The sequence below is a fragment of the Egretta garzetta genome, unplaced genomic scaffold, assembly GCF_000687185.1.
Source record: "Egretta garzetta isolate BGI_Z169 unplaced genomic scaffold, ASM68718v1 scaffold215, whole genome shotgun sequence".
In the NCBI taxonomy this organism is placed as follows: Eukaryota; Metazoa; Chordata; class Aves; order Pelecaniformes; family Ardeidae; genus Egretta; species Egretta garzetta.
This window is the reverse complement of record NW_009259719.1, coordinates 5,885,844-5,910,313: the sequence shown is the minus strand read 5'-3', so window position 1 is coordinate 5,910,313 and position 24,470 is coordinate 5,885,844. Positions and strand designations below refer to the sequence as shown.

Below are 24,470 nucleotides of genomic sequence, written 5' to 3'. Positions count from 1 at the left end.
ACAAGAAGAGGGAAGTTCCACGACAGAGCAAATGTTCTGCTACTTGGTTGCCTTTCCTCTCCCTCTACCCTGCCTTTAATTTAAGAAGCAGATGAAGACAAAGCAAAATCCGCTTGGAATCCACCCTGCCTCTGACCCGCCAGGGTCTCTTCCAGCCTCAAGCAATTATTTTTCACACATTGCACAAGGGAGCAGGTTAAATCCCACCAGTGGATTTGATCACCTCTGCACAAATACCATTCAGGGGCTGAACTGCTCTTTATCAGATTTGCCAGGCACCACCTGGGACTCAGTGAGACAGACCCCTCTCCAGCCGCTGGCTGCACTGGGACCTCACCTGCTCACTGTGGTCCAAGAACAGAGGTAAACTCCCACTGCCCAAAATATCCTGTGTGCTCTTTGCTTGTCACCTATAGCCAGCAGACACTGCAGCAACAAGCCTAGTACAGCCCACACCAGATGTTTGGCAACTCCAAGATGCTTAAATGTTTTAAAACTAACTCAGCAGCACCAAAGGCAGGAGAGATGCAACCTTCCTAGTTAGTACTCAGACCACACAGTGGCTGCTGTATCTCTGGAAAACACAGGAGATCACAATCATTATCCATGCTTATGAATAAAATATTCCTTTTATTTTAGTAAAGTAACAAAGCTTATTTACAGATACAGTAACTGTACATTCCAACTGAAAAATAGATTGTGTTCAAAATTGTTCAAGTCACACAGTCTGTTAGGAACGCAAACAACCTCAAACCTCCCAATGCCTTTGGCTCCCATCTTCTCTCAGGAAATCAGCTCGTTTTGTTCTGAATGATTTTCTGCTGATTCTCAAGACATTCCTTCAGCTTGTCTTCAGTGAGTGTCAGCCTCTGCTCCAGGATGGAAACAGTCTGCAAAACAAAACGAAAGCTGCCGTTGAGCCACTCACAAAGACAAGCTATGTACTGTACTCTTGGTGGGTAATACAACCCTAGATCCACGAGTGTTTTGAGGTATTTCAGGGCTGTAACTCCAGTATCAGCATTTTAGCAGGGCTGAGCCCCACATGACCTCAGAGAGGAGCAATGAAGGCTGGCGGGCATGAAGCTCTCCTGCAGCCAATGCTGAGCACCTGTTTCGGCACTGTGCTTTCAAATTGGGCTCTGCATTTCCTTTCATGGACAAGTTCTGTCCTTTCAAGTTCAATGTTCAGACACTCTTCTGATAACAAGAGACAGAGGTCCTGAACATTTTTGCCCAGTTTTAGCTTTGATTTTGCCTCTCTGCTTCTGACTTTCCTCCCTTCTCTGAATGCCATTGGTTTGCTGCAATTAAAACATGCAAAACCTGCTGGACAAGCACAATGACAAGCAAGAAAACCCTCCCAGCATAAGGCAGTGCAACAGGCGATGGAGGGGAATTGAAACCTAAAGTGGCAATACCTACCTCAACATAATGCCTAAATACTTTTGTGTAATCCAGTTAGCCCACAAAGGATTGTTGTATCTTTCTCTTCAAGCTGAAGTCATCATGTACAGGATGCACAGGAAGAACACTTTAACCACGTGGCAATAAAAGCTTCTGCTGAAAACCTTTCATTGATCACTCCGAGGTAATCAAGCGACCCAGCTATGCAGAACTGCCTTCAGCTTCCAAAGACACCAGAATGGCTGATAATAGGCAGTGATGATTTAATGCTTTAATATCCATAAACTTATCAGCAACAATCAATAGCTTCACATTTTGAGTGTTTTTACTGCATAAATAACATCCTCCGTTAAAAACAAAGGATGTTCAGAACCTTGGACTTTAATAAAGTAATTCAAATAAACTCGAACAACCGCTGTTTGTATAGAAGTTATACATAGAAAGCCTTTTAATAGCACATTTCGTAAGCACATCTCTAAGTGCCTGACAAAAGAAAGCAGGTCTCATTATCCCCATTTTACAGCTGGGGAGACTAAAGCACAAAGGGAGGAAATAGCTTGGCTAAAGCCACTCGAGCGACTAGGAAAAGTCTCCCATAAAACGATTTGGGGAATGAAACGAATGGCGGGGGGCGGGAAGAGAAAACAGACATAGTAAAAACACCACCAAGCACTATGGCAAAGCCATCTTGCAAGATCGTCTATCCATAAAGTCAGAAAGGGCTGTGCATCATGGCCTTTACCATAATGCAGCCTTTTTTTTTGTCCCCAAACATAGTTCAAAGTTTATTTCTACTACATGTGCACCGCTGACCTGTGACAAGGCCAAAGAGCTAACTCCTGGAAGTGCTAACTCCTGCTGCCTAACACAGCATTGCTGTAACTGTAGAAAGCTTCATCTGAAAGAAAAAACCCTGCATTGCTTAAACATTCCCCTGGGCTACAGCACTAGCTTAATTTAAGTTTTTTCCTCCTCCATTACCACCCCCTTTGAGGCACAAGAACTGCACTACACAGAGAACCAGAAGAAAAGTTGCGGAGCCAGCAGGTAACGTCCAGGTGCCCCAGAGCCAGCAGGAGCCCTCCCATCTATTCAAAGGAAAGAGGACTTCATCTTTTTCGTATCCAGCCACTCTATTGCCTAGTGGCTGTCTTACAGAGGTCAAGAGTAAAGCTGCTCAGGGCAGAACACAGCAGGCTGAATGTCTACCAGGGGTTTACAGCAAAGACCTTACCCTGCGAGCAACCAGACAGAGAACGAAAAGCAGTAGGGATCCCGGCTTTTCCATTTAAAAAAGAAGAACTAGTAACTCAAGATTCAGTTAAAAAAGGGGGGGAGGTGGTGTGTAAAACATTGCATCAAATTTCCTTCAGAAAGATAATCAACTAAGTTCACACGCTGGTTGCACTACCCTGCTAGAAGCAAAGCCCCAGATCACTTGTGGCTCCTGCATCCCATGATTTACTTGCCACCATGATCCTGCTGGTACAAGTTAAGTGCTGCTACACGCAGGATCGCGAGACTAAGCACAAATAAAGCAGATTTCAGAAAGTGTTGAATTTGTGAAAAAGCTGTAAGGAAAATGTTTATTGGAATGGAAATTGCATGTAAGTATAAGCAGAAAGCTTGTAGCGAGTATTTTTTGGAAACTAGAAGTGGAAAAGTAGCAGTCAGAAATGAAATCCAGGAAGCCCAAAGTAGGAAATGATGACTACAGTCCATTTAGACTTGAATATATGATGCCTGAAATACACAGGGCACCTGACAACCCAGGAAGGTAAGGCAAAGCACAAACACTGCCCAGCTGCTATTACTGCTGTATTGTACCTTACACATAAAAGTTCCTTTTTTAGTAGCTGACAGAGTTTTACGATATTTCCATGTTGCTATTTATAAAGCAAGTCCTTGTTGGTAGGCAAATTCAACTGCACCCATTCAACTGCCACAGGTTTTTGCTATTGCTTTTCAGAAGATAATGAACCAACAACGATTAAGCCAAGGAGGAAAATACTGTTATCCAGATTCAGTGGAGCCAGGTTTGCACTCCAGCCCTTTCTCTGTGGCAGGATCCGGGCTTCCTGTTGTGTCAGGAGCACAGTACATGTCTCCATTACGCACCAGGGAGTTAAATGCTGGGTCATTTATTAAAGTCTGGGCTCAAATTGGCAGAAGAATAACAGCTTAGGCTTAAACGAGAAGAAAGATCGACCTATTTATGTTTTTAAGGAGTATTTCTGACATTATGGTAATATATTGAGCATTACTATGGACACCAGAGCAGAATATGGAATTTTTCACACAAAAGAAAACTTACTCAAATCACTTCTACTAACTCTCCCTGCAACATTTGCCTTCATTCATCTTCATAGACTTAGCCTAGAAAAAAGCCTGCTCTTCTCTTTGAAAACATTAATGAGAAACTATGTAGAGAAAAAAAAAGTTGCATCCTATGTTCTGGGGAACATTCAGCTCCACTTTCCCCCAGGACACCCAAACTGAAGCACTCAGCCATCACACTTGCTTACACGATGACAAGCCCCCATGATATTCCTCTATGCCACTTTTATTCCCTCAATATAATAACCCAAATAACAGTGATGTGTGATGCTGTTCCAAGCCTAGCCCTACAACAGTTCCAGCTTTCATCAGCATCTTCTCCTCAGTCCATGTTAAATGTTTCCCTGCCTGATTAAGTAGCAAAGACAGTTTAAGAACCACTAGCCTCAGGGTTGAGGCTTTTCAGTGGCCCTGGAGGGGCAATCCGTCCTGCCTCTTCTGAGGACTGCAGATAAGAGAAAACAGGTGCTAACTGAATGCCAACAGAAACCAGTTCCACAGCTGCCGAAGGAAACCTGAGTGGCTGAGTCCAGAGCAAGCACAGGCCCTCAGCAACCTTCCAGAGCAATAGCGGGAGTCCCTGCAGTAGCAGGGAGAGATATCTCTCCCTAGACAGATGGCTGCTCATTAACCAAAGCAGTACTTAACCTGGAGCTGGGGGCAAAGCAGGCAAGAGGACAGGAATGATGGACTAACCATTATGCTCATCCTACTAAGGGATGGTTGCCCTGCAAGCAAAAAGGTGCAGCTCCTGCCCTGCAAGCAGCACACGGGTTTCTCAGCATGCTACTCACACCAGCTTTGATAGAGTTGTGCTCCCTGCTATAGCGTGTGCCATCACACTCCTCCGGTTGATGACCAGTCATTGTGGGACCCCCCCAAAAGACAGGTATTGATACAACAGTTACTCAGATCTGATAACAACAATTTGGCTGAGTCTACAAGGGATGTGATGCAAAGTATGTGTGCTCTTGGCTATGTACAGGCAAAGTATTGCACTTGCACTTCTATTGGGGAAGAATGGCTGGAAAGCTGCCTGGCAGAAAAGGACCTGGGGGTGTTGGTCAATAGTCGCCTGAATATGAGCCAGCAGTGTGCCCGGGTGGCCAAGAGGGCCAACAGTATCCTGGCTTGTATCAGCAATACAAGCAGGACCAGGGCAGTGATTGGCCCCCCTGCACTCAGCACTGCTGAGGCCACACCTCAAATGCTGTGTTCAGTTTTGGGCCCCTCACTCCAAGAAGGACATTGAGGTGCTGGAGTGTGTCCAGACAAGGGCAATTAAGCTGGTTGAGAGGTCTGGAGCACAAGGCTGATGGGGAGCAGCTGAGGGAACTGGGGGTGTTCAGCCTGGAGAAGAGGGGGCTGAGGGTGGGGGTCAGGCCCTTCTCCCAGGTAACAAGCAATAGGACAAGAGGAAATGGCCTCACATACTAAGTTTTGCCCTGGCTTGCTCTTAGTCTCTCTTTGATCTCAGCAACTGCATCTAGGGAAACTCAAACCAGACCCCTGCTATTAGTAAGCACGCTTAAAGAAAGTTAGGCTGCCTTCCTCATGTGCAAGTTATATCTTAACCAAGTTTTGAGATGGGACCCAAAACAGTATGCTCTGAAGCATTTTCAGCAAAAGTTGACAGTTTAGACTGACTGACAAAGTAAGCCTCATATCTGAGAGTATAACAAGGTGTAACAGTCATTAGCACTTTATGTAGCAAACGAATGCACACAAGGCACTCTGCATGCCAGGACTAGCCTGACTCTAGTGGTAAGAGCCTCAAATACACACTTATGGTAGGGTTTGGGGATTTTTTTGTTGTTGTTTTATTTTGGGTTTGTTTCTTTTTTTTTTTTTAATGTTGAATAATTTCTAAAGAAGTGATCACTCCTCATTTGCTCAGATTAAAACAAGATCTGCTACCCAGAGACATTTTAAATAAGTTCTGTAGCTCCTCACCATCTCAATTGCTTTGAATGCAAACTCTAAGGTGAATTGTCCCAAAGCCTATTTCCATAGAATATTTCACACCAGGCTGATTTACAGATAGTTATTGATTTGTTTTAGAATGAAGAAGGTAGCTCATGTAGTGCTTCAGTCCTCCCCTCAATCTCTCCTTAATGCAGCTTCACAAATTTTCCTGGGTTTACTTTGTAACATGCTTGAAATTCCACAAACTTTTACATTTGTTACTACAAAACACTTAGCTTGAGTGTGGCTAGACAGGAACGTATCAGTCAGTGCTGCTGTCCAGCTGTAGGTTAGGAAGTCCCACAAGCCTCCTCAACACAGTTTTTACACATTCATCCAGTGTCACTGTTGGGTCACATGGATTAGGAATACATGATGATGCCTGCAGAAATGCAAATGCTAGCACTAACCCGGCCTCATCAGGATACCAATGTAGAGCTCCAGATCTGCTCACAAAGTCGAGTGGCTGAACAACCTCGATGTCTGTTCTCTAGTACAGGGCACAAGAGCTCATAGACCCACCAGCTCTCTTCAGCCAACAATCAGACACATGCTACTCAATATTTGAAAAGGAAAGAATTTTTTATATATTGCAGCCCAAAGCACTACAAGAAGGAAGTGGGTAGTTATAAAATTTGAAACCAGTATTGCTCAGCTAATCCCTCCTTATTATTACTATGAGGGTGGCGAGGCCCAGAGAAATTGTGGATGCCGCATCCCTGGAAGTGTTCAAGGCCAGGTTGGATAGGGCTTTAAGCAACCTGATCCTGTGGAAGGTGTCCCTGCCCACAGCAGCAGGGTTGGAACTACATGGTCTTTGAGGTCCCTTCCAAGACAAGCCATTCTATGATTATCAGCTGCTATCTCTTCTTTCACCTCCCAGTACACTCCACTTTCTGCATATGCCTGAATCACAGTTAACCAACCCTTTAACTAAATTATAGGAGCAACTTTGGCCTATAAACTACAGCAACGAGTTAGGACTCACAGTGCTCATTGTGCTTCTTACAGTAGGAAAACCATACAAGAGTACCCAAAAATTCTAGTATCATCACTTTGCCAGACCAGGCAGAACAGTCAGTACCTGTATCACAGGGACCAAAGGGACCCTGGAGGACAGAAAAGGATGTCCTTTGTATTAAATCAATCCTAGCCACAAAGATGAGCCATAGGTTCTGCCAGTTTCTTCCACACAGTGTGGGGACACAAGGCACATGAGCCATCTGTAACTGAGCCTTTCCATTTACAGCCCCTCTTACAAAAACTGTTTCATCACGCATTGCTGTTGCTTCAGTCTTGACAGTTGAGCAGCCAAAGCTAAACTGATGGCACTTGCATCAGATCCTGCAAGTTTCTAGAAGGGAATGGCTGCATGCTTCCGCACAGGTACAGGCAGCTTTCTTGGTGCAGAGCTCCTAGACCTCTGGGGCTAGACCTGCACAGCAAGTTATGAGCAGCTACAACAAAATATCCAAGCACGTACCATGAGAGCAACTGCACACAATACAGAGGTTAGAACCCCAAATGACTAGAGGTCTCCTCAACCACAAAGATTTCAAAGACTTCCCATATCCTTCCCCTGTTGCCCAATCTACCTCTGAAAGGATGCAAATCACTCAGCTAAATTAACCTAGCCACTGGTATCCAACAGCTGAATAATAATTTATATTAATCTTCAAGGTCTGCTTGTGAATATTAACAAATTGTGGGAGGTGTTTAGTATTCCACCCTATTGAAGGGTAACAGAAGGCAAGGGTCCTGTGGACCTCCACAGAGATGATCAGCACTTTTAAGAAGCCAGCCTTTAGACAGTGTCCTGCTACAATAGCAATATCCCTAGAAGTGCATTTAATTTAGACAGTCTTAGAAAGAAGAAAAATGTATTTGCATTGAGACTTCAAGATTTTGTAGCAGGCACATTTTGGAGCGAATTTCAGACAGAAGTACTCTGATGACATTATACAGGGGACTGGCAACAACCAGGATACTTCATTTGTTTTGAGTGAGAGATCAAAGCTACTGCATTTCCAAGAGATGGTTTTGACTTGTGAGAAATAGCCTCAATGTCCTTTAAATTAAGATTTTAAAAACCAAGCTCATCTGGCATTTCACAGATTTTTCAGATGGGAGCTTTATTTTATTAGTGTTTTGGATTTCAAACCATTTCTTTCAGAATAAAAACAGCTTGCAGTTTTTTTCCTATGTGTTGGGTCTGCCTGTAGCCAGTGGGTGTTCAGGACTTGAGAGCGACACAGAAGTCAAGACATTTGCACAAGGCAGAGGTAGCAGCACTTATGACACCACCACACCCCACCCCCCAAAAAAAGTCTTTCTTCTTGACTTGTAGCTACTTGAAGTCATAAAAGCATTTATTTTACTAAACCGGTTGCTTAATCTACATTCAATACCTCCCAGAAGAGAGGGGCCACATTCATTCCTCACCAACACAGGCTCTGGAGACCACATTTCAAAAAAAGGAGCATTGCACACACAAACATTTTCAGTTTTAATTAAAAAGCAACTCACTTGTGTCCAAGGTTTTTTCTATGTTAAAGAATTTAATTTAAAAAATTCTCCTCCCTCCCTCTGCAATCTTTTCTGGAGTGAAATAATTCTTTAATCTCACATGAGCTAGACTGTCCTTCAGTTCAGGCTTGGATTATTTTACAGATTTATCAAGTCTTCTCTATTTCGCTGTGTTGTTTTCTGTCAGCTTCAATGCAAGATTAGTTTGGGAAAGTATATAAAGCTGTTTCCTGTGGGTGGATTATCACAGCTATTTATGAATTATGCTAACCTGATTCTGAACTCTTCGTCTGAACTCTTTGTCTGGAGCAGACGCCTTCCTTCCTATATAAAACCAGCAGCTTTTGCCTCAGTGCCCATTGCCCACTACAGATTAACAGAGTGAGCACGGTAGCTGCAGGTGTTTGGTCTTTGAAGATGATTGTTGCAAATGCAAGTTTTCCACTGCAGCCAAGGTGGTTACTCACAGATTATCATCTTTCAGAGGCGCAGTTCAGCTGCAAGTGCAGAAAATGCATTTGAACCAAGTGAAATCTTAATATCTGTTCTACTTTTGTTTCAGCCCAAACACACCTTACTGTTCCTGGAAGTTATCCAAGAGATAAAATCACCTTGTTTTCCGCTTAAACTTCAATATTCAGCCCACCTCTTCATATAGGCACTGAGATACTGAGATCCAGCCTTTGATCAAAAAAACCCCACAAAACAAACATCTTGCATTTTCCTCCATTTCACATCTGAGACACAAGCAAAGAACGGGATTTTTAAGCATTGAGACACTGACAAGATACAAAGCTGCAGGAAAGGGATGAAAAAAGCATCTATATCACACATTCATTACTCATCTTCCTCATTCCCTTGCCAGATTTGAATTGCCTGCTTTCCTACAAGGGGGTACCAGGGTATCCTTAAGTAATCCAAAACTACTGGAAACAACCGGCTTATGTCTGGCTCTCAACTTCACTCCATCCTTCAAGGCAGCAGAATTATCAAGTGTCTGCTACTCTTCTGAAAAAGGCAGTCAAACATTAGTTTCTTTATTTGCATGTGAAGTATGGGCCAAACACAATGTTTAAAAAAAAAAATATGAAGACCCTGTGAGGTCATGTTAGGCCACTTTCTAAAGTAAAAAAAAAAAAAAAGGATGTCCTGACAGAGTTCTGGTGAGGAGGAAGAGAAGGTTTTATTGAATCAGAGACCAGTTTAAAGAAAGCTGCCAAAACCTTAAAGAATTAAATCACAGTACAGTCAACAACATAAAAATGAAGCTTTGTAAGTCTGAGGGGCCTGTATCTATTTGCTATAGCGGTTACTGCTAGATGGTATACAACAGACACTAGTTTCTTCTGATCCATCCTTCTCGAATAAGAACCGAAGTGCCTAACTGAAGGAGCAAGTCTGCTCAAGTGGATCCTGCTGCACAGGGCACAATGCCTCTACAGCCTCAGCGCTCCTACTTGCAATTGGTGTCTGGCAGGACCTCTTAACAGAATAAAAACAATCCCCCTGTCTGCAAGTACATGACACCCCACTTTATCTGGAAATCTATTGTCAACAGAGGGAAGGTACTGATAATTGGTGACAGGCAATGCAGCTTCAAGTGTGCAGCTCAGAACAAAGCTGTGCGCTGGCAAGAGATGACAGCCTTCAGCTGATGTCTTACTATTACCTCTTTCAGCAGAAATGGAAAGTGTTTTCTCTCCTTCCCACTTTTACACGATACCAGGTTTAGCATGATAAACCTTGAAATAACAACTATGGAAAAAATACTAGGAAAATAAATTAGGTTTATATTTGCATAATTTTCCAGAGTAGTTTATCACAACTTAAAGTTTCCCCCACTGGTACATTACATCGTGTCAACATAGCATTGAAAACTACAAGAACAAAGAGCGCAGGAACTCAAGGTACCGCATGAGAAATATACCCAAGCTCCCACGGTGCTAACAAATTATAAATTGCCGAAAAACCCAGGGATGGCTGTATCAATAGAGGGTTTCTGGAAACATCACGGGGACTGTGTCCTTTCCCTTCAACCGTATGGCCCTGGTTATGCCACCAGTGGTCTCTTTAAACAAGCAACACTCAGGAATTATGAGGCACTGATTTATAATAGAGTACCAGGAGCATCCTCAACCCTCATACAGAAGGGAAAAATACTGACCCCTGTTACATGTTATTTATGAAAGCTTTTTGTTCCATTTTTGAAGTAGTAGCGGTGTCCTCCTTTCATGAAAAGAAGCCAGCAGGTCCAAAGCTGCCATATAATACATGCAACGTTGGTTTGAACCTGCTACACGCAGGGAGCAGCACCCAGTTGTGCTTTGGCAGAAACACTAGGAAAGACAACCAACCCAACTCCATCAGCCACTGTTGCCATTTCACTTGGATCTCTGCTAGCAAGCAGCATGCCACGGCTCCTCCTGGTCAACATCTAATTGCACAAAAGAGGGGTAACAATGGCTTTACCGGAGCTGCATTCCCTTCTCTTGTTACAGGCCATCAGCGTTGGAAAAAAACAAAGTTTAGCTATGCAAGCAGACACCCTCCAGAATTACCTTCCACAGCTCTGCCTTGCTACCTGCTTGTATCCCTCCTCTTTGAGGAACCCCCTTCCTTACTCTAGGAATGAGGACTTCTTCCAGGCTCATTTGCTTAAGTTTGTTTGGTGTTGATTTGTTTCACTGCTAAATATCAAAACCTTGGCATGAAAATGAAGAATTATGAAACCATTTCAACACTGTGTCAGGAACATCTACTTGTACAAATGCATTAAAACGGTGTTAATACAAAATACAAAGTACAAAGATGAGAACCCAATGGGAAATTAAGTACTTCAAGGATAGCAAGAAAGCTACAAAAAAGGTAAAAGGTTGCTGAATGCAGAGTTACTCAAGGCAGCTTTTTGGTTTTTTACTATAATTTCAGGCCTATTTCCAATTTTATCCTATAGCCTACTAATTTATTCCTCCCCCACTGATCTCAATTTCTCTTTCTGCTAGGTTTAAGACAACATTTGGAATTTTCTATGGTTACACAATATCTTCAAGAGATGTTTGCTTTGCTTATATCTAGTTTAATCCCACACACATTGTTTACTGCAATATTTGCCTCCTCTAAACACCTATGAAGTTGAAAAGGAGCCATTACACATCCATCATAAGTGTGGATCTGATTTATGTAATGAAAGATAACAATCACATTCCAAACTTACTAGGGAGACAAAAACAGTAATAAAATAATTTTGTGTATACACTGGGTTGCATTTTACTCACAAGCACGAGGGCCCAGTGTCATACAGGATTTCCAACCCCTGCTCCAGTGTTCAGCATTTTACAGAGATCACAGGAAAAATGCTTTCTTGCATTTCTGCCAAATGAACTTGAATACCTTTTGGTGTTCACCCTACACTATTTTGGACTGTCTGTAGTCCTGGAATGTTTTTTAATCCCTAAAATCAGCCCTACTTCAATCCCCTGATGGGCCCTCCAACCCATCGTCTTATACTTTTTGGCATGTAATTCTTCTCAAGACCAAAGTGCTAACTTGGACTAGTAATCAGTATGTTCAAGACCTGCTTTCTCTTCCTCAGAAACAACACTCAAACTCACAGAAAAATCCTCCCACACAGATTTTTCCATCCTATGACTGTGGTCTCATTTACAGGAGATCACCAACGTTTAGTATCCCGTGCTTTCTCCCTGCTTCTCACATACCTCAAAAACACACAACGAAATTCAGTACCAGACAACGATCAGAAATGGTATTTCTTCACAGGAGCAACAAGCAGCTATTTAGTTAAACAAAAAACAGCTCTATCCCCAGATTCTTATTAAGTAAACATGTGCTGTGGATGATCGCCATTAACTGTCAGTACTATTCAGGCATTGCTTAGTGACTCGGGGGAAGAACTGTGTGTTAATGCTCTAGCAAGGGATTAGCTGTTTGCTAGCTGTGGGTGAAAAGCATGTTTCAGGGATGAGGCATAGAAGGGCCCAGACTTGTTGAGGGGAGGAAAATACTGCAGAAATTGACTGTGTAGGTGAATGTTGGGTGGGGGAAAGGAGTACTATCTGAAGAGTTTACCTATAGACTGCAGTATAATGGAGGAGGGAAGTTTATTCACCAAAACAGACTCCTACTGCCAACCACTCCTTTAGGCATCACCTTAGATAAAACCTTGGCTAGTATCACCCCAGGTACCAGAGCAGGCTCAAGTAGCGCTCTGCTACACTGCAGCATAAAGAAATTAGGGGAAGAGCAGGGCCTGAGCTGGAAGTTGATGCAAGGGTACTGGCACAGATCATCTGCTTGTCAGCTCAAGACAGATTTATCAGAAAACCACTGAAAAGCAAAGGTTTTGAACTAGCCACACTTTTATTCTATGAAATTATTGCAAAATATTCCAAATTCTTCCAGTCAGAGGTACCTTTTTCATTGCAAAAATCAAAGAGCAAACCATACCTGAGTCAGAACATCCAGCTGTCCCATAATGTGCTCCAAGGTATTTGCAAGACTGGTCTCCTCCTCCTGCTGCACATGCTTCCTACCAGAATCCTGAGTTTTTGTTTTCTTAAGATGAACACCACAGTCCATTTCTGATTGCTAGAAAAATAAACAGACAACCTGCTATTGCAATGCAAACAACTGGAGAAGGATTGCTGTTTCATGGAGGGTAAACAGTAAAGAACAGTTTATGTTGGGACAATCTATGCTATTAAAAATGGGCAAAAGAGAAGAATTATTTGTTCTTGCCACAGCTGGAAAAGGAAAAGCTGCTGCAGGCTTTTCTGTCTTTACCAGGTGGAGGAATTTTTTGTTGTTTTCAGGGTGGGGGATGGTGGGTTTCTGTTTGTTTTTAAACCTTCATCAGGAAAGGCAAACCTTAGATAACAATCTTGAAGCAATCCTGCAAGGTTCAAGTTTTGTACATGCAAAGAGCTTTGGCATTCTCATGTGGTACACAGGTGTAGACTGTACAGGTAAACAAAGACTTACTGGAGCCACATGGAAGTACTGCATCCAAATTATAAGAATTAAGCAAGCTACCCTGAGAGGAGTCTAATTATTTCACTCCAGCAGTGTAGTAAAAGCCTCTCCATGTTTGGTAGTTGTAGTTAAATTCAGTAAAAGCAAGATGATCCAATATGCATTAAAACAGTTTTGATTTAGTAATTTTAATTTTGTTTATATCTTGAACTGGTTTTCCTTCCTCAGTGAGGTTAAGAACAAGTTTACTTTGAAGTTTCAATTTCAACCGTTTTAGTTATGCAAGCTTGAATATTTCATTCAGAATAAATTAAGTTTTAAAAGCACAAATAGGCCTTTACTAGAGAACTTACTCTTCTTCCCTTCTCTTTCAAAATGGTATCTTTCTTCTAGAACAAACACTATTTGCATTATTTATCTACATTTCCACCAGCAGAAGTTCAGAGAAGTTTATCTAACTAAACAAGGTAGCCAACTGATTAAGCAATTGCAGACTTAACTTTCTCAATTTACACTAACAGACAAGATTTGAATCTAAAAGCCAAGATATCACAGCACTCAAAATGTAGTTCTCCATGGCCCAATGCCTAGTACAGCTCCATCCACTTATTACTCACATAAATGACTGAAGTTTGCAAATCAACAAAGCAGCAAGGAACTCTGACAGATTGAAATATGGTCTCCGAGCTCTCCTGCATGTACTTTTTCTAAGCAAGAAATTAAGAGTTGCTTCCACCTCCTCTCTTATATGCATTACTATGAATGCATGTCTCATCAGCACTGTACTGATTTACCTGCTCATCTCTCTATTTGATGCCAAGGTGTATGTAGACATGCAACTAAGCTGCAACAAGGCCTTAGACCAGCTCACATAACTTTATAATACACTAAACAGGTTTGGGTTTAAAGATATATATATACTCACATATATGTGTATACATACAAAAAATACATATATTTAAAAAATAAAGATATAAAAAAAGCTTGTGCTGCTGGGAGTCACTGATTTAGGCCACAGAAAGGCTCCCAAGGCTGAGGTCCAGCCCAACAGTTTAGGCAAAACAAGCAGCGCAAACAACAGAAGCCCGACTACACAGGGAAGCTGGAGATTAGGCTGGGGGGAGGAGAGAAAAGAGGCCACAGCAACAGTAAGCTTTGACAGGAGAATGGCTTGCTGCTGTCCACTAACTGCTAGTAAGGACTATCCTCATACAGCCAAGCATGACAAGACCAGTTTTGCATAAGGAGCAGGAAAGGAAGGGAAAGGTTTAAAGGATACATATAACAACTGCTCTATGGGGATCACCCTGCTACACCACAGGCTTGGGATGCAGCTGGGTATCAGGTGGTACCAGCCATGCCAGCCTCTGCTAATTTGCTTCCTCCCACTTGCTTGGATAATTTGGATTATCTACAGGCTCGAGGCCAACACAGCCCACGCTCCGGGTCACACTGCACAGCCCCAGCATGGGAGCCACACTCCAACTACTCCTGTGCAGCAGGTAGCCCAAGAGCCACATGTTGCTCACCAATGCATTGATTTAATCAACTACAATATGCTCTTGCAGAGATGAGATAAAGCCAGTCTTACAAAGCTGCTATTTGCTGTGTAAATTTAAAAGTAAAAACAAGAAAACCAAACCACTGCTTTTCAATGGTTAATTAACATTAAAAAGCATGTTTTCTTGTTATTTTAAGGCTGACTATCATATTTTGATGATGTAACTTTAGGGCAGTCAATCATGGCACAGCAGAAATTTGAGTGAGCTAACACTGCATACAACCTGCACTTAAAAACCCCAAATGATGATGAGCTATCCACTTCAAAACCCATTAGAACAAGCTGACTCACAGAAGCAGAAAAATGACTGTACCAACATATTTTCTCTCTCTATCTTTATAGCATATGTCAGACAGCTTTTCATAAAAAGCTTCTGGGTTGAACTCAAGAGCTGATATTCTCTTTGCTACAGTTCACAAAGTTTAAGAGTGGCATACTTGCAAGGGCAATATTGCATAGATGTTCCCACACCTGATGCTTTAGGGGTCAGGTTGTCCCTCATCATGGCAAATTGAAGCCAGAGGCAGCAGCAGCAGTTTGTCACAGATGTTATGTTCTGCTGATCAGCTCACAGGCTACATACCACCCCTGCAAAAAGCCAAGTGAGCCACGTCCACAAAGCCTGTGTGGGCTCCTGAAGGCACTCTGAACGGTGGCAATACTCCCAGGAACAGAGGTATATCTACATTTAAAAATAGAAGTATGACAACATGGCATACTGCCCCATTTCAACCACAGCTACTTGAAAGGTTGCTTACAGCCCATCATCATTGAGAAGATAACTTGTAGCTCATGCCTTCAGCAATGAATTTCTGAGTTAATTCATCTACCTAGACTAGGGACACATTAATCCAGTAAACAAAAAACTACGTCAATGTGTCATATAGACTAACTTCCAAAAGGGAGGCTCTCAACTGACCAAGGTCTTTGAATATTCAGTTCTAGGAACAAGCACATCCTACCTTGCCTACCCTGCCACAGCAGGTGAAAAAAGCAAGTATCCAACAACCACACCTCCTTTGAGTCACTGCCCACAAACAGTCAGGCAGAGAAGCTGAACTCAGTTTGCTCTAGCTTCTTACTCATCCCACCTGTTCTGATGGCATCAAGCTGCAATCTGAAGTCTGGGACCCATCTAAGTAGGGTTCTCGAAGAGGGACCCTGCGTACAGCATTTAAAACAAAGGTTAAGCCTGGATTTGCCCAACATGGGCATGTCCAGCACAAGGTGGAGCTCACTGAAAATGCCTGCAAGCTGTCAGCCAGCCGCACAGGGAAATACCGCAGGCTGTAAGTGCAGCCCATGATGTACAGAACAGCAGAAGGACAACAGCAAAGGATCAGCTGATGGCCAACCCAGCCAAGGTGGACACGCACGCTGCTGCATCTCACAGGCAGATCACTCCCCTCACAGGTTAGAGCAGAGCACTGGCATCCATCTGGATAGCATTCACTAGACTAACTTCAACTCACTTTTTTTTTTTTGAAGAGGCTGAGAAGCCCAAGTAGGTATATTTGTATTGACACTACCCAAAGCATGTCCCTCTGCTACCAGCTAACAGAAGCCTTGTGAAAACCTATCATGCCAGCAAGGAGAAAGACAGAGGGGGTTTTTTAATCCTTTTGGATTTTCATGCCAAAGAGGGTTTTTTTTTTGTTTGTTTGGGGGTTTTTTTGTTTTTACACACAGTCAGGGAAAGCTTTGCCTGATAAGAAAACACAACTAGGACTTCACAGGGCAAGTATGCTAAATCCAAATGGACACCCAGAATTTTGTTTGACATTAATTTTAGAAAGCTGCTAAACATTTTGATAAGCTCCAACACATTCTTCTTCATTAACAAATTGGAAAGAGACTGTAGTGCTCAGAGGGACAGGTTGTCTGCCATAAGCACCAACATGAACTTCTGTCATAGTTCAAATACAGCAGTGACACGGTATTAACACCTTTATAATCGCATTATAAAGGCAATAAGGCTGCCTCTACTGAATTGTTAGCACAGCTTCCAAATGTGACAGCCGTAAGCATTACTGTGGGGCTCTTGAGAGGAAGCTTTGCCCTTTACATTTTAGCAAAAAAGGGAAATGTTTGGAAACTTTCCCTTAAACGGCTAAACTACAACTTGTAGTTATCCCTACCTTAATGGCCAGTACTTTTCTAAGGAAATGTCCACCCATGTGAGAGAGAACTGAACTGCCCCCAGATTAAAACTTTTTCAAATTTTGTAAGAGAGGATTTTTAAATCATCCCTGCTATTCTCCATAAGAATGAACAAAAAACCCTCACAGACCAAACTACAGCCACCCTTCTCTGCATCATGTGGTGAGCCAGCCACTAGTGATTAAATTCTGAGAAGCTTTAAAAAAACCTTGCAAAAATATAGAAGGAGCCCTGAAATATGCATTGGCTTCGTGACAGTCTCATTACTGATGAGCATCACTATTACAGAGAGACACCTTGCTCCCATCTGACTCACCTGCGAGGTGAAATGCCGGCTGAGTCCTGGGGACAGGCAGCAGAAACAGTGACCCTGCTGCAGAGGCTTAATCTATTTTAGTCAGAGTTCAAATGTACCATTTATTTGCACAACCGAAAAAGAAAAAAAAAAATGTATCTGCCATTAAATATCTTACTACAACATCTGCTTATTAGGCACTGGGAGTATAGCGAGAAGCAGCTGAACATTAAAGGAAGAATAGATGAGCAGTTTCAGAATACAATACAGCTCTCAGTGACAAAGGGAAAACAGAAGTGATTTATTTATAGCAACCACTTAAAGACAGCACAGTGCAACTACTTGGGGGAAGGGGAAAATTAATCAGCCTTCATTCCAGAGGTCTCTTACTGAGCCTCTTATGAAAATTCTTCTGCCTAACCAGCAGTCTGGCTAGCTATTATAGGACCGATCAGGGGATGGGGGGCAAATATTAACTACACAGCACGTGTGCATCTATAGTAAAACTGCAATGGACAACTAAAAAATGCCATTTTATTTTCTAAATGGTGATATTTAGAAGATGTATTGACAGGATAACTACGTACCCGAATTTTAGACCTACTAATAAGAAGTAGGATTCTTATAATTCAGTCCAGAGAAAATATTTGTTTTCCCTTCTCTTCAACCCTTTCCACTGGAAGGGAGGAACTGAGTGGTGCAAGGGTTCAGCTCTATCATTAGGTCCCTTTAAATCAATTTCCAGTGTATCTACTGGTTTGGGGTGGTTTGTTTTTTAAAGAGAATATGATGTTATCAAGAACTAATTTTCAAGTATCTAGAAAGATGGCATTTCCTTTAAGCAACACATACATCCACTGTATTAAAATTCACTAAGTGCAATTAAAATCATTATGTTAGCTGAAAAAAATTCCCCTAGAAACAACAGAGGAGCAGAAAACTCCCAAAGGTGGTGTACACTGTTTATTCAGACCCCAATTCCACTAATCCAAGTGAGAGAAAAATACTATTAAAAGTCTTCTATTTCGAGAAGTCATTTTCACCACAGGTAATGTAATATTTTAAATGTGTTCCCAGAGAGCAACAGTGACATCCAGTGGAAGCATATTAGCTTCAAGGTAAATTCCACAGGAAGGTCAGACAGCGTACACCATGCTAGATTGGAGGACTCAAAAACTGAGAGGTAAGCTCATTTCTCCCTGCTATGTACAAAATATCATTGAGTGAGCACAGCTCTCCAAGCACAAGCACATTTCTCTAGACTGGAAAAGCATCCCCTCTTCAAGGCAGCACTGAAATTTCTGAAGCAGTCACAATCTTCAAAGACTTGCATTACTCCACATCTACTGTCCAGACCAGCATAGGGTAACAACTAAAATTAGAATACAAGTTTAATTAGTTTTGTGAAACATTTCATAGGATCATTCATCCCTGCTCACCTCTTATTTCAGGATTCAAGCTGTGGTAACAGAAGGGAAGAAACAGAGAAGGGAGGTGAAAAGAACCTTCCTTACTTCCCTTTCATTTTTCTTTGCATTTTTGCTTCATACCAAAAAGTAAGGTGGGTTAGATAAGCAAGAGGCCAGAAATTATTTAGACAGAACTCTTCTCCCTGTTGGTGCTACTGAAAATACCAAGTTAAAACATTAAAACTTGGCACCTCTACAGTAATGTCCATGCTTTGCCATAGGCCAGTAAGTGTTAAGTCTGTGATAATCCCAGAAAGAAATAGAGTTAACAGGTACATCTCAAACCCCTTTAAACCCCCAGGCACTGTTGTGCTAAAGCCTAAGTGAACCACTGGCAGAAGCAGGCAGATAGAGTAAGGTTTGTGTAATTTAAGTGCAGCAGCATCATACCATCCAGCTCTGCCAACCAAGCTACCAGGAAGGAAACAAACAGGGGTAACAACTAATGGCCAGCTACAGAACTCAAACATGCATGAAACCAGCCTATCCATACATAGAAAACTGCACTTGAGACTGAATTTGCATTTGCTTACAGACATACTAGGATCCTGTCTCCACAAGTGATGGTGCATGGCAGTCTCCAGCCAAGAGCAGGTCCTCAGCCTTCTCCTGCCTGCCAAAAGGGAAGAGCTGTTCCCCTCCTGTGTTTCAGTGACCTTGCTCTTCTAGTTCACCGTCTGCTGGTCTGCTTAACTTACCTCTACACCCTATAAATCACTTTTAAACCAAGACAGACATTAGTATCATGGTTTTCAAGGTAACTTCAGGTAACAAGCATCTATGCAGACTGCTAAAAGCATCCGAGCTACATGCTGCCCATGCTTTTCAGTTGGTTTCCACTGAACACCACTATATGTACCATGGCATCAGCTGAAATCAGGCTCATGGGGTTTTGTGCTGTGTGATCTTTGTTTTATACAAAAAAGTTGAAGGAAAGTAGATCCCTGCACCTATTTCCAAGGATGAGTGTATCTGTCACTGGAACGAATAGAAATCACAGTTCCTGATAAGCTCTGGCAAAGGGCATCGCCACAACACAAAACCAAAGGAATGCACCTCTAATAAAGCTAGGGTTTCCAAATGACTAGTAATTAATGCAATACTACATTAGTTCCTATTATTTTAGCATCTTCCCTTAGTAAGGCTGTGAATTCATTTTCAATAGTCAGCTCCTTTCCAATCTGAATTACATTTTAAATAGCTAAAGCACCCTCTACAAACATTGAAGAAGGGGAAGTTTTGCACGTATTACATTTCCAAAAGCACAAATGGCATTTCTGTGACAAGTGAAAGTGGGGAACAGTGATGCCAGATATTGAAAGCCCAGTGAAAGAGGGCATGGACAGGTGAAACTTAATGACTACCAGCTGTTTAAAAAATAAAGCAGCTCTGGATTTACTGAGAGGGAAAAGCTAAGGGTAACCTTCAACATTTTAGATTTATCTTTTCCTACTTTTCATAGGCATTTTACCTTCCTTAACCAATTCTCCCCTCCCATCAGTCCTAGTATTTTCTTAGGGAATATGAAGGGGTCTTCCAGAACACAGGAGGGAATTATTAAGCTTTGTAGTACAAGTGATGCTCAACTGGCTGTCCTAACACTGCTCCTGGAGAACAGCAGCACGAAAAGTCTCAAAGGAACAGGTTTGTCTGGAAACAAGCCAGCACAGGAACAAAGAGGTAAGTGAGAACCATTGGTAAGAAATTTCACCAAGAATTGAACTACAGTTCCCTGGCCCCATTTAAGATTGCTCCTGGGAAAAGCTCCCAAGAAAAAAGCAGCCAAACACTAAAACAAAGTGTTTATCCTCAACTTTGGGTTATCCAGCTACAGGTTTTTACACTAAAAGCAACAGTCTCCAAGGCAAGAAGCAAAACACACACAGCAATCTCCTGAAGTATGAACAGCTTCCAGCTCATTTTCTTCATCAGAATCATTTGCCTCTTTCTAACGAAACATGTATATGCTATGCAAAATATATATATAATGTGCACACTCATGTATGTTACTTACGTATAAATAATGCATGTAATGTATATATACACATAAATATATGCACACACACACATACTATAGCATGGCATGTTACTACTCATGCTTGAAGTTTTGGTTTTAGCAGAAAAGTCTGAGATCTTAAACTTATAAAGCTTGAACCATCTTCATCCATCTCAAAGCTGACACAGAATAGCAGCTTGGAAAAAATACAAACCTTGCCTCTGTCTCTTCTCTGAGTTATGACTCAAGCATTAAAACAAGCCACATACAGCAGCAACCTAAGTGGGTGAATTTACATTAATTAGCCTGAGATGCTGAACTTAAAAGGCAATTTTTTTTCTGACCAATAATGGCTTGTCATGACTTGCCTTATTGTTCCAGAGCCTTAAAGAACAAATCTATTCGTGTAAGATGACAGAAATTAAAAGCTGATCCTCTTTTTTCTGAAAAAAATCTTGTCAAACCAGAACACAAGGGAAAACAGCTGTAGCAGCATGGCTGCTCCCATCCACCAACAGGCAGAGCTGTTCCAGTTATTCAGACCTCTTGGAAAGCCAAGTGGAGGGTGCCTATACCCTGCCTTTCCCCCTCTCTCAAGTCCCTCATCAAGACAAGATATGAAAACTGATAAACAGCCTGCAACAATGTGTAAATAAAAACTTAAACGCACAAAAACAGAGCAGACATAAGTTTTCATTTGTTTGCCATGCACACCCTTCTCTCCTTATATTGACGAGATCAAGAGAAAAGCAAACCAAAAAGTTTCAGGGGAAAGAGCAACAACATAAGGACAAAGACAACTAGCTTGTGAAAAATTCAGTTTCACACAGCAACAACAAAAAAAGTTGAAATAGAACATTAGAGGGCTAGCCATTAACAGAGGCTTTCTGGAATATCTTCCGGAAAGAAGCTCTGCTGTTTGCGAGGTAAGACACTCATTTAGGGGAGTGAGAGATAACCATTTATTTTGCTCTGATGCAGCCTCACAGTTAAATTAAGATGCAGGAAACTAGTGAGATCTGCAGTGAGGCTCCACAAAGAGCACAGTCAACTGATATAGCTACCCGGTTCTGCTCAGATAAACTCAGGCTTCCTGATATGAAGAAACCTGGTACTGTTGCTAGACTTCATTATATAAAAGCTGGACTCTAGAGCTCAGCTGGATCCAGCCTTTTCAATGACAAAACCGAGGGGTTCCTCCCTCAGAGGCTACCCACAAAGCAGATGATGCAACACTGATGCCTTCCCGCCTGATGATCTGGGCTGGAACCGGGTTATCTGTACACCAGGGTGAAGGTGTTGATAGGCTGGTAAACACACAACATAAGACCAAGTTCCTATGTCTTTTGTTAACAAGAACGTGTGTTTATAAATGAATAGGTAGTGTGCTCTTTCTGGCCCACATTAGCCATAGTTCCTACAAAGGGAAGAATGATTATTTTCCCAAAGTCTGAGGATGCTGAACCAGGCAGGAAGAGATCAAGCAAACATTCTCAAGTAGCCAGGCTTGCTCACCATGACAGCTCCCTTAGTCAACTAAGGGTCTGGTGCCTCTTGGGGCTAGAGTTCATCCTGCTACAAATCTCTGGTTTCCAGTAAGATGAGTGGAAGCCACCACAGGAGCACACTTCTTGTACAGAAAGAACTACTAGTTGCTCTTGCTAAAAGAAGGACATGAGCGAAGAAAATCACATCCTTCTGGCTCTCACAAGGTTTAAAAGCACAGACTCTTCAGGAAAAGGCCAAGGTAGAGACCCAGCTTTGTCCATACCACAAAGGAGGGAGAGGAAAGAAGCCTCTTCCTCTCATTCCTGTTGCGCCTCTGTCTACTTACAAAAAAAAAAACCACAAAAAACCAAGGTCACATGTTGCAATAGACTTACATGAGTGGGCTTCCTTCAATGAAAGGAGAGAGAAGGTTAGGCAGCTATGAGTAACCATCTGCAACCGAACTGCTTGTGAAGGATGGGGGGAAGAGCTCCTGAGCATCCTGTGATCAGTCATAGTAAGAATCCTGCCCATCCCTATGAAGCTTCTGCTCAGACAGCCACGCAGGGTAGAGAACAGTGGAGACATCTTGAGCACTCATCATACTGCTGTTCTTTCAAGTAAATAATCCACCTACCTATTCCAAAAGGAAGACAATCGTGTACCATACTAAAGCTTTCTGGAGTGGGAAAGCATCCTCAGAAAAACAAGATGACAAGCAGATCAGGAAAAATAACCATTTTGCAGTCCACGTTTATCCTGGAGGCTGAAGGTTGGATCCCCTGCTGTTGAATACAGGATTCCTCCCTTACAACGCTTAAAAATAAATAAATAGAAGGGGGTGGAGGAGGTACAAATGACAACACACATTCACATCCAATTGTGAAGAGTTGCAGCTCTCTGCAATGAAACTGCTTCCCGGGAGGGGATTTCACAGCAAGGAAAAGGAAAAATGTACAAAAGTATTCATAAGCATTAACGGATGCCAAAATTATAGTTACCAATTTGGAAGCCAAGAGGTCAAAAAAAGAAAAGGCACATCTGGCCTTTGAGTAACTCAGGAGGAATTTATTTACACAAGGAATGAGTGGCTGACAGAATGAACCGCTGCAGTCAGCACTGAGACCACGGGCTGAGCACAGGAGGCACCCAAGGTCAAACACAAAACAGAACCAGCAAAGGAGAGAGGTGGAGCCAGCTTTGGACATTCAGCTATAGGCCTCAGACAACTTTATGATCAGATCACATTTTCTGGAATTAGTCTCCAACCCTATTCAACAGGCCTATTCTGGAAAAATTGCCATTGAAGAAATAAGCATAGTCCAATGTCTGAAGAAAATTTTAAACCCAGAAGTGTAGAAAGAAGCCTAAATGCCTGTCTTAACCAAAATACATATTTGAAAGGTCACGGACTACTTGTTTAAAATTCCCTTCTGCTGAAGCGCTGCTCTTCCCAAGCTTTACTTTGTGAAGTCTGCTATGCCATTAGCTTTCAAATTTGGTAGCTCCACAACTGAGTACCATTTAACTTCAAAGGAGCTAAAGATATTTAAAACATTTGTGCTCTTGAATTTCAAAAGAGCAGAAAGACTTCTTGGCAAGAAACTGACAAGAGGCCAACTCTGCACCTCTGCCCATGTCTCCCAAACTGCCCTACCAGGGGACTACCAGCTTTTGAGTCTGTCTGCACATCCACACAATGTTTTTAGTCACAATTTTCAGTGTACAAGTTTAGATAAACACCCAAGCACTTTCTAACTGTCCATGTGACATCAACTGTTCAGCATTTGCTCATAACACTTGACCGTACATATTATTCTTTGACTTAATCAACAATAGCAGCAAATCTGTCACATAATGCAACAAGTGTTCTTATATACTCACCTCAGCTGTAACCACATGTACAAAGCTTCCCTTCTATTTGGAAAACACCACCACCAAACCCCCAAATAAAACACATTATCTGCCCTCTCTGGAGAGAACAAATTATATGATGAATGTTTTCACAACATATCAGATCCATGAACCTGTCCTTTGATCTGATCCTACACAAATCTTCATAGAGATAGACTCTTATGCTTACAGTTACTGACTTCAGGACAAGCATAAGAGCCCATATTTATGAAGCCACAAGCAAAATCTATACCTTTTATTCTGACTTTCCTTTAGGTCCTTGCCACTCAATATTGCAGCTTAAAGCATGCATTTACTCTTACCCCTTAGATTCTAGATCAAAGCAAACACAAATGCTTTTAGGATTAAGACACAGGCCTACAC

The 24,470-nt window shown here is 42.1% G+C and overlaps 1 protein-coding gene across 1 annotated transcript in view; it reads right to left on the bottom strand.

Annotated features, from left to right (window-relative positions):
- Positions 1-636: 636 nt before the first annotated feature.
- Positions 637-24,470, bottom strand: part of POC1A (POC1 centriolar protein A) — a 62,720-nt gene continuing 38,886 nt past the window's right edge. Inside the window, exons 10-11 of the mRNA XM_035894670.1 lie at positions 12,700-12,840; positions 637-890 (exon numbers count right to left, since the gene is read on the bottom strand). Coding sequence (XP_035750563.1) covers positions 792-890; positions 12,700-12,840 — 240 coding nt within the window. The 3' untranslated portion in view covers positions 637-791. The remainder of the gene's footprint in view (positions 891-12,699; positions 12,841-24,470) is intronic.